At 42.8% G+C, this 10,713-nt stretch overlaps 1 protein-coding gene across 2 annotated transcripts in view; it reads left to right on the top strand.

Moving 5' to 3' along the window:
* Positions 1-1,199: 1,199 nt before the first annotated feature.
* Positions 1,200-10,713, top strand: part of cdh4 (cadherin 4, type 1, R-cadherin (retinal)) — a 246,035-nt gene continuing 236,521 nt past the window's right edge. For both annotated transcript variants that reach the window (XM_088086834.1, XM_042495320.2), the window contains exons 1-2: positions 1,200-1,363; positions 2,523-2,634. In XM_088086834.1, coding sequence (XP_087942960.1) covers positions 1,310-1,363; positions 2,523-2,634 — 166 coding nt within the window. In that variant the 5' untranslated portion in view covers positions 1,200-1,309. The remainder of the gene's footprint in view (positions 1,364-2,522; positions 2,635-10,713) is intronic.

Genomic DNA, 10,713 nt, shown 5'->3' with positions numbered 1-10,713 from the left:
GGAGATGAGTGGAGTGTATTTCTGATATCTCTGACCTTAAAAAAAATCCTGCCCTCTGGACAGAAACACCCACTGAGCTGTAGTCAACTAGATTAAGAGTACTTCTTAATTATCAGCCTCAAGCACTTTATTTTGAAGATACTGTTTAAAGGAAAGAATAAGCATTTTTAGAGAGTGTTTTTCAATGTTGTAGGAGTTGGTGGTGAAAATCCAGCAGCAGAGTGAATGGCAGTGACAGGGGCACATGCTGGGCTGTGTTGATTGACACTGCAATACTGTCCTATTCCTTTTGATGGGATTAAATTGTCATGACCTCTCAGATATGGAAATTGAGCCACTGATCTGAGGCTTTGGAAATGTCAACATTATTAAATTGTGAGAGCAGTTAAAGGCACAGTTCACCCCCCCACCCCCAGGCTGCAAACTTAAAAATTACTACACTACTTTATCTTTTCTTTAACTTTTAATACTGAGTCCCAAATTGTATTTTTCAAAATATATTAAAAAATCTGCAAAAATTGGAAAATCCAGATGCTTCTCTCTGCCAGCGATAGGCATTAAGATAATGGCAGAATATTCCCCATATAACAATAAATGGAATAATCCCACATCAGAAGGAATAATTTTCACCTGTTCTATTAAAAAGATATGAAGGCTGAATAATGGACCAAATGATTTGGCAAAATGGACACATTTCTTGCAGATCATCACACAGGCTACTGATTCGTTTGACTTTATTTCATTTGAACCTTACATTCTTATCCCGCAGTGGTCTATCATAGCAGCTTTAATAAAAAGCTAATAACTCTGCAGCTCTTGCCGTACTCACGCTGTGGATCAGGGGCAGAGGGGGGAACTCGGGTGTGAAATAGACTCCAGTTAGCTGATGGACACATGAAAAGACTCGGATGGTTGGTTGTCACTCACACCGCCGGACCCGCCTTTGCTCCATCTGAAGTGAAAATATGAATCTAAATAGCCTGGAAAATGCATTTTTCTACCCATAGATCCCAGAAGTGTACGGGGGCATCATCACAGGGAGTCATTTGAAGCGCAGATAGTGCACGCTGTCATGCCTGCTCCGCCGTGCGGTAGGAGGGGTTGTAGTGACGCTGTTATCCAATGGGCACCGGCTTCCTCCGGACGGAGCGCAGCACCTCTGTCTCAGCGGCACTTTTGCGCCAGACAAGTAGGGACGGTCGTTCACACAGCACCCGAGAAGAAGACACAGGGTACCGGGAATTACTGAGGTGTATTTGCCGAAGATCTCCTTTCCCATTTGTATTCCCCAACACGCGATTTTGCAAAGATGAACGTTGGCTGCGTCATCCTGGCGTGCACCTTACTTGCGGGCGCATCCTCGGTAAGATGAGTTCATTTCTTCACGTCTTTTCGGCTAACAGTACAGTGGAAGTGCTGCACTGCTGTAGTGCTTTACTTGGGGCTTTGCAGCGTGAAAGTGTCTGTGAGAGGCTCACTTTCCCCCGCAGCGTTGCGCTAAAGGCAACATGATGCGTGTAATCGAGCTTAATACGCCGACGTTTAGGGTCAAGAAGAATATTTTTGTCTAAGTGTGGTGGAGAAAAAAGTCACGGCCAACTCTGTGCACGAGCCTCCCCATCCTCTCGCCTAAATAAACTGCAGTGCATTATTGCAGAGGACGGCGGTTTCTGGAGGGGCTTCTCTGTTGGCTGCGATCAACTTGGTTTACGCACGTTTACGCACTGTCATTTCTCCTTTTTTGTCTTTTTTTAAATTAATGGCTCAGTGACAACTTTATTAAATGGCGTAAGTGCATATTTAAGGCTAATGATTCAAGGAGCAAATCAACATTTATGAATAGCTTATCTCACTTTATTTTCAAACTTCGGCAAATGATGCTCTAAAAACAGCGTTATTCCCCAAATGTCTGCAGTACTAGTTTGTTGAGCTTTGTTAATGTGCAGTCAGGGAAATATTGTGTTGCTTGCATAATGCAACAAAGTGCAACATATTTCCTTTACAAAAACATAAATTGATGTGATGAATGAGGTGTGTCGCTGCAAGTGCAGTCTGCAGAGAATGAAATGCCTGCTGGAAGTGCTGTGTGCCTGCTGCAACTATGCATATATCAACATTATTTAATGCATTTGGCTTCCGCTTTGGTCCCTTTCACACATGCACACACACTGTGCTCTCTCCCACACTCCCATAAGCATGCAGTATGGATGTTTAGATTGAACATTCCCTGCTAGACTGCCCACAGACATCATTTTCATATATATGTATTGACATCATTAAAATTTTTATTTCATCCAACATGTGACAGCCATTATGGTAACATCTGTAATGGCGATAATGATGATTATTATGACACTGTGAAGGTTCAAGTGCAGCATGCTGCCTTCTGAATCATTCACTGTATATCCAGAGAGACTGTGAGGCTCAATATCAGTCTGAAAAGGCTGTGGGATCAGTTTGTGACCCCGTGGCTGCGAGTCAATTTGCCAGTGCTTAACAGCCCGTCTTGTTTTATTCCTCAGGGGAGTAAGGCAGGCCAGCCCCTCAGAACCCCTTGCAGACCAGGCTTCTCCCAGAACTTCTACACAGTGATCGTCTCGAGAGACATACTGCACGGCCAGAGCATTCTCAAAGGTAAGCCCGCTGCTTGCTGGATCTCATTTATTGACTGATGATGTTTTCTCTCCTCTGCCCAGATGTGTCCCCCCAACATCACAGTGTGATTGAGTGAGTAAGTGTGTGTGTGTGTGTGTTTGTGTGTGTGTTTGTGTGTGTGTTTGGTGGGACATATATTATGGTGTGTGGCTCTCCATCACTCCTAAAGAAGGTCAGAACACACTCTGGTTGCGGCTGTGCAACATAAGCAGCTCATGTCGAGCTCAGATATGTTCAAGCAGAAAGATCCAGTTGTGGCGTAGCTCAGATTGGACAAATCCTAGGATGTGATTAAACATGACACAATGCATTCTGTTCAGGAGTTGTCATTTGATAAGGAGTTTCATCGATGAATGAACACCTAAATTACACTGATTGCAGTAGAAAAAAAAAAATCCTCTTTTTTGATTGACTGAGCAGCAGGCTGACAAAGCAGACTAATTTAAATGGCTTGTTCCCTCCTACGCTGCATGTTTGCCACTGGAAGCCCAAAACTTTTATTTTATATCTGCTGTTGAAGCCCTTTTATTCTTTATGTTTTGTGGGGAAATTCAATCCTGTTTTCATTCGCTTCATTTCTTTTCAGAGCAGCCAGTGTACTGAATCTAGTGTGAGGTTCATCTCCTGCCATTTGAAATTATGCTGTGGTTTCTTCAGCGTGTCTCTTCTATTTGCTGCTGAATCTTTGCCATAATGGAAAAAAAAACCCTCTTATTCACATCCAAGGGTCCCAATTTGCATAATCAGCAGATAAACCAAACCTTTGACATTAAAGGTGCAGTGTGTAAGATTTTAAAGGAAATATTGGCAGATATAAAATGTATGTTTTCTTTAGTGGGTTGTCACCTGAGGATGAGAACTGTTGTGTTTTCGTTACCTTAGAATGAGCTGTTTATATATCTAAATGGGGAGCAGGTCCTCTTCTGCGGAGTTTACCATGTTGAATCTGCCTTTCTACAGTGCCCTAGAATAAAGAAACCAAACATCGGCTCTAGAGAGGGCCAGTAGTGTTTTTGAATTGGCTACAGTAGTAAGCTGCCCCTTTGTGATGAGCTCAGTGGCTTCAGAAAAACATTGATATTTAATGCGAAACTGCTTTAGTCAGTGTTTTTACTGGTTAGAATATGTTTCTGTCTGGATCTTAAGTTATCAGAGAAAAAAGGTGAACACACATCAGCAAGTGCTGGGGTAGTGGCCTGTGTGCTACGAGCCAGACAGTGTCAGAGCAATACAGATAACGTGAAACTTCTTTACACAGTGTTTTACCGGTTTTAATCACCTGATCTGTTTATTTTGGAGCGGGAGAGACCTCTGCGGATAATGCATCTGTTATAATGCATAATGCATGCACCCAACAAAAACCTCCTGAAGGATGAACACTGAAAAAAATCCTAGCCGAAAGTCTCAGAAGTTTTGACGAGTCGCAATTTACTGTCCTCATGACTAGATGCCACTAAATCCTCCACACTGCTCCTTTGACTGGACGTGCGCCTGTAACATTAAGCGTGCTATGTCAATACCTCTAAACTACAATCAAGATGTTACCCCCAAAATGAGGAGTGTTTCAGCATTTAGCGTATTTTCATGTCTACATATTGTGGATTTCTAAGATAAAAAGTGTCGTGATTTGATTTTAGTAATATGGGCACTTCCTCGGTTTTCTTCCCTGTAACCTGTTCTACACTGTTACTTACACTTGCGGGCAACATCTCAACACTAGTGTACAATAAGCTCAGCTCTCCCCTGACACTTTGCCTTTATAGCCAAATATTTGTCTATTATTACGTGAAATGCTGTTTGCCAGGAGGAAATGGCATTCTCATTGTAACAGCTGTTGGAGCATTTTCCAGGCTGCGAGCGAAACAATTGACTTATTGTGGAGGTTATTTTGTTATTTAGTAGGCTGACAAGGACAGTGCAGCCGGTCAGTGGGGAGCGAGTGTGCCTGAAGGGGCTCGGGGCTCAAGGCTTCTGCCTGTTTGGAAATGGGCTGAGGCGTCCTCACCGACCCAAACAGTGTTAACGGAGAGCGATGTGTCGAGACAGATAGCGTATGTCGGTCCCCCCTCTGTGTGTGTTATATACATGTCCGTCTCATGGGGATGTTGCACACACATGTCCTAGTGTACATATTAGCTGCTAACAACTGAAAGAGGTTACAGCAAAGCTCAACTGCTTCAATTTGATTTACCTTATGTGCGACATCAGCTCCAGCTTTTGATCCCATATTACCTTTGCTTTCAGTCTCTTGGTTTCATTTTCTCTGTGTTTGTTCTTCGTGAAAATCAATCTGAGAGCCATGCTGTCCTCCCAGCTGGCCACTCAAATGGATAGGGGCTGCAGCAGCTTACAGTAAGTCCTCATGCAATGATGAATGTGCGGGGGCTGGCCTTACTGAAGGTCTGTTTTCTATACAGTGTGATACAAAGCGCCAGGAAGCCTTTAATACCAACGCCACGATATGTATAACCCGAAACTGTCACTTTCCAAGAAAATGAATGGGCCCGGGATGAGATGAGGGAGGTTCTAGGATGCTCCAGAGCTGGCTAGGGGGCTGCTGGACTGCTGTGGGCCCTGGCTGTTGTCTCCCTGGAGAGAAAGGCAGTGAGCGATGGGGGAAGGACCAAAGAGCTGTGGCCCAGCAGGTGCAGTGTGAACCAGGCCTCTGTTTCCAGTCGCTGAACAATGTGTGGACCGCAGCTCTTTTCATGCTGAGGTGGAAGGGGGAGTTGTTTCTCTTCTATTTGATTCTTTTGATCGTATGAGGGAATTTCTTTGTCAGTTTTATTTACCCCAATTTGAGTTAATTGAATGTTCTAGAAATATTTTTCTTGATGCTTTAGAAACATACACCTAAGCACCATTGTGTCAGCTGCTTGAAGGACCGTACAAGTATTCATCTCACTTTCTGTTACAGCTGACCATTTTCACACTGCATTGTTTTTAAATGTTGAGTGTGGGAAAAAAAGTATAGAGTTGACAGTAGATGACATGGGGGGGACAAGGGGAAAGATATGTGACAAAGGTCCCCAGCCGACTGCAAATCAGAGATGACACCTTAAAACCCTGAGACTAGAGCACCCCTGCAGTTTCATTTGTGTTAATACACAAAAACACCAAAATGCTGATACAGTTTTCACAGGGTTTTTAAGCCTATGAGGGAGGTAAATTTTCTCAATCCACAAAGTATCACCAAAGTCTGTATACAAATAATGGATATAGCCACCTTGTTGAGTCCTGCTTTGAAGCCTTAAATTTTAGCTGTCACCATCTTGGATTTTGGGAACCAAAAGTGACCATATTTGATCAAAGGGCGGAGCTGCACAGTGACACCCCTAAAGGGAGGCTAGGGCCAATACAGTTGTGCCCCCCAAACTAAAGTGTATCAGTATGTGGTTACTTAACTCTCGTATTGACATCATTTTCAATGTGCCTATACATACAACAACACAATAAAACTCTTGAAATTCAGTTATGGCTTTTGGTTTTCAGAGGCCCCAACTGGCCACTCCTATAAAGCATTTCTTGGGGCGCCACTGGAGCTGTGGAGGAGTGACTCTGACTCTGTTAACACCTCGCAGACAATCTGTCACTTAAAGCAGCCACGCCCTTAAATATCTGTAACTTTAAGCCTTCATAAAATTTGAACAAGCATAATGTGAGTCCTAAAGTGGTTAAACTCCAGTACAAAAAAAAAAAAAACAAACTTGAAAAGTAACATCAAATCTTTTTTGTGACCCTGCTGATTTTTATTGTAATACTTCAGGAGTCCCAACCCCCACGTGGGGAACAGATGCTTTAACCGATCTGGAAACTTGGAGATACATGTTTTTTCTCTGGACAGTAACAAAATGGAAATAAATGGAAACCAATGCCACCGTACCAACATTCAAAAATCTAAAACACAACAGCATCGCTCTGAAAATGGTCAGCAGTGATTTAAATGATAGTATATAGGTGGTAAATACGCTGCATTTTGCTAAAACATTGGTACAGTCTTTTCACCTTGCTTTCATCCTATAGAGCCCTGTGCAGGTAAAGTGAAGTCTCTGGTCAAGACTTGAAAGGCCATTTTTTAAATCGTAATGCATCATTCAGTGCCCCCTTTGGTTGTTCCTCGCTGGCTTTATAGGTTAAAATGGCTGTTACTGCTTTGTGGTTGACCATAAAAGACCTTTGTTTAACTAACTGACAAATCTCTTTGCTGCTGCTAACTTGTGCTGAATAAATCATCCCATGCTCCCATGGAGATGTTTGTCTGAGGGCTGGATCAGGATTGGAGGGGGAGGCTGTGGCACACAGGCAAGCAGACAGCCAGGCCTTGAGTCGCGGTCCGTGCAGATTCTCGCTGTGGGCAGATAAGCCATGAAAAGAAATATTCCAGTGATTGCACATCGCTGTGTAAACCATCACCTCGCTCCAAGAGCCGGAACAGACACCTAGGAACACGGACAAGGGGATGTGTCCTCAGCACAAAAGAAATTGATTTGGAATACAGTTCAGTCAGAATAGTGTCTCTTTAAGTCACTGTCAACGCATATTTGAAAAGACAGCAGTGATGAGTTTCACCCTTTGCCCCTTGCCAGTCCGTAGAGACACTGAATAACGCTGCTCTGTGTGATTTAGATGCTTGTCTGTCTGCATATTTTGCTTTATGTCTCCAAGATTATGTGACAAAAAAAAATACTTTGATGTATTTACTGGATTGGAGGAACCTTGTTTTTGGAGAGAAATCGATGTCAGCTTTTCAATGCCAGGCTTTAGAAATGCAGCAGAGGGCCACTTTGTTGTGGGCAAATGAGATAAATAAGAAATACTGATGATGCCTAACTGTTTTCTGGCAGACAGCATCACAAGAGATGAGTGTATTCCTTAACCGGGCACACAAAAGCTTTTCATAAAGCCTGTGCTTTGCCACCTCGACTCCACACTGCCCTTTCAAAGAAAAGGCTTGTTTTCATTTACGGTCCCTGTGTTGTCTCTTGAATCTCAGGAGATGAACTTGCTCTGTGAGATAAATAATCCACAGTTGGGTGTCTTTTCCCTGCGTCCTTCATCCCGGGGCTTTTAATTTAAAATTGGGTCTTTCTTATTGCGGTTAAAAAAAATTGCACACACTGTACTTTAATCTAAAAGATTAATTTAAGGAGGATCATGCCTCCATCAGCTATTTGCTTTCAGCTTGGATTTCCTATTGTTTAATTCCATCTCTAAAAGTTACACATACAAAATGACTTGTAACATGACCCCAATTAGACTACAGCAGGGAAATCTGGCAAGGAGCCATATCTGCTTTGAAACAGCCAGCTCGGCGTTCACTGTGCTGTGGAGAACTCCTGACTCCTAACCTACTATCCAAAGTGACAGGGCTTTCATAAGTACGTCCAGACCCAAGAACTGAAGGGTAGTGGTGGTGGTGAAGAGGGAAGGGGGGATTACATTTCCAGGCATTTGATAAGCGGGATGCCATTTTCCCTCTGACTCACGAATGTCTCTCTTGTCCTCCAGAGAGTCTTTCATCTCTGCAGCCAGGACCTGCAGTCTGTGGCGAGCTGATAGAATACAGGTACAGAAGATGAGCCACATCATTTCTCTTTATCTCACCTGCCTTCTTACCAAACCAAGCTACGCTCCTATATCCCTCAAACTCCCCACAACATGACATACATGCTGAGCCAATTCCATCAAGCAAGCCACCCAAGATATTGTACATGCCACCCCACAATCCTTTTCATCCTGTTTTGTAGTCATTTTCTCAGTGGTGGTAGTAAGTAAAAAAAGGGTTTTTTGATAGATGGGAAACTGGCTGTCAGCAGAAATATTATTGCCTCTTGTCAGGAATGTGAATTTTATTAGTTCTAGTGCGCTGATCTCCACTGAGCTCCTCTTTCTGTGTGCTGGTATTAGCTTCAGTCTCATGGTTGGTCGCTGGGTCATGGCATATGCTCTCCTGGAGTTTCATTACAACGCAGATAGTTTTATTGCTCTCCCATGCGGAGCCCACCGAGAGACGGGCGTGATTCATCTCGACCTCCTTGCTTGTCAACGTGAGAAGCTGTCAGCGAAGAAGCCCGACGTCTGAGATTCCTTCTGCATTTTCAAAGGCGTTGTGCACAGCCTCTGTTTGCACTCTGCTGGGTGAGATTATGCAGTAGAACTACATTTCCTGACAGGAGGTGAGCTAATTGTGCCCTGAATTCTGACCTTCAAATGGAGCTATCCACGATATCATCAGACTTCAGATTGAATCCGCGAAAGCTGGCGGCTGTGGGTTAAATTATGGTGTTATTATAAGGGAAATAGAAGAAACTAGGCACTTCTGATGGTGTTAGCCAAAAAGAGAGTCCTTGGCAAAGGCTTAACAGATAAGAAAGAGACTGTGTTGGGGGAGGAACTAGAGACTTACCACTGTATTTCTGGAGTTGAGACAAGGGCAAATTTATAAAAAAAACATTCATGGACAACGTTTAAATTGGTCTTTGGTGTTTAAGTGTCTCTAAATTACAGTTTAACCCTCTGACGGGTGCCTTTCTTTACATATAGTAGTAAAGAAAGAATCAAAAAACAGTCTTTTAAAGGCATGAACATCATGTCTACCTTTGACGACCTTGCATTTCGTGAATACTATTTGCATTTTTTATCGAAAACCTTTTTTTTAATTGGCTGCCCTCCCTCACGATCAATGAGTATTAGCACTTTGCATTTCGGTGCCCTTTAACGATCCGTGGCCTTGATTGAGACTCTGTTGGCTTTTTTGTTGCAAATGCAGAAATGAACAATTTCCCCACTAGGAGACCTCCGCTTCACCTTTCAGCTGTAAGTGTAACCCGCAATCTAACAGTTCGTTACAAAGGTTCCCTCCCTCCTCTCAACCCGCGGGATTTACATGCATCTGAATACAAATCAGGTCTTCAGTATTGAAGTGGTGTTTCTTCAGCTCAAATTAGTCACTTGTTATCCTGTTATCCTGCTTGTTTGTATTGTCGTGACAATGCACACTTCAGTGTCATTTAGGTGGATTATTGGATAGTTAATTATTATGACAATTAATAGAAAATAAGATAGGGCTTCATCTACAGTAACCCCACAAAAGAAAGTGAAAACAGGAGAGTAAGTGCTCAGTGCGACCCTCGCCTGTTGGAAAATAATGTGGGAAAGCTCAGTTTGAACCAATTTTCCATTTCCGTTATCATCAGTCTGAAATTGTGGCTTTTCAAAGCTGTGATTGGCTTCCAGTCATGCCAAGCTTTCCTTCTCCTCGAAATAAAATATATCGGGAAATAAAAAGGCAGGAACTGACATACTGTACAGACTGCATTTCTTTTTCTGACGTTTATCCATACCTATGTGACACTTCTGGGCATGTTATTATCACTCTTGAGTGGATCTCTATCAACTCAGGGTGTTGCAAAGGATCCACATCCTCAGTGTCTATAACTGAGGACAGGAGGAGATGGAGAGAGAAAAAAAGATCACTAGTGTTGGCGAAGTTATTTAAAAACTATAAGCAATCAATCACTCACCACACATCACTCTTGAAGGGGCTGTGTCCACCAAAGCATTTTCTTCTTGAGGCTAGCAGATTTTTTAAATTCTTAGCAATGGCAGCGCCGTGTGCTTACACTACGCTAAAAAAAAAAGCCAGGCGAGGTGCTGAGCGTCTATTCTGCACTAAGTGCTTCATGTTGTTTTTCTGAGAGTTGAGAGTTGAACAAAGTTCAACTTTAGATTAAAAGTTGCAGCCGCTCGTCACTGTAACTTTTCAATGAGCTGTTCAATCACAGTGGAGGAGGGGCAGGACACATACCACAAAGACCAACATTCAGAGAAGAGGAGAAACATGTTAATATATTGTATATATATCTATAATAATATACGTTTCCTCTAATAAACCCACACATACTATTGGGTCCGTCTCTCCCTACTTTGCTTCAGCCTTCCCTTCAGCCAGAGCAAGTGCTCTACCTTGTACTGACATTTTAACTTCTTCAGATATTCAGCTTCATAGGAACCAGAGATTTTTACCAATTAATCGACAATCGGTTCATCGGTCATTAA

The sequence above is a fragment of the Plectropomus leopardus genome, chromosome 2 (assembly GCF_026936395.1).
Source record: "Plectropomus leopardus strain MGB_pleo_1.0 chromosome 2, ASM2693639v1, whole genome shotgun sequence".
Classification (NCBI taxonomy): Eukaryota; Metazoa; Chordata; class Actinopteri; order Perciformes; family Serranidae; genus Plectropomus; species Plectropomus leopardus.
The sequence above is the reverse complement of the archived record's forward strand: the minus strand, read 5'-3'. Positions and strand labels throughout refer to the sequence as shown.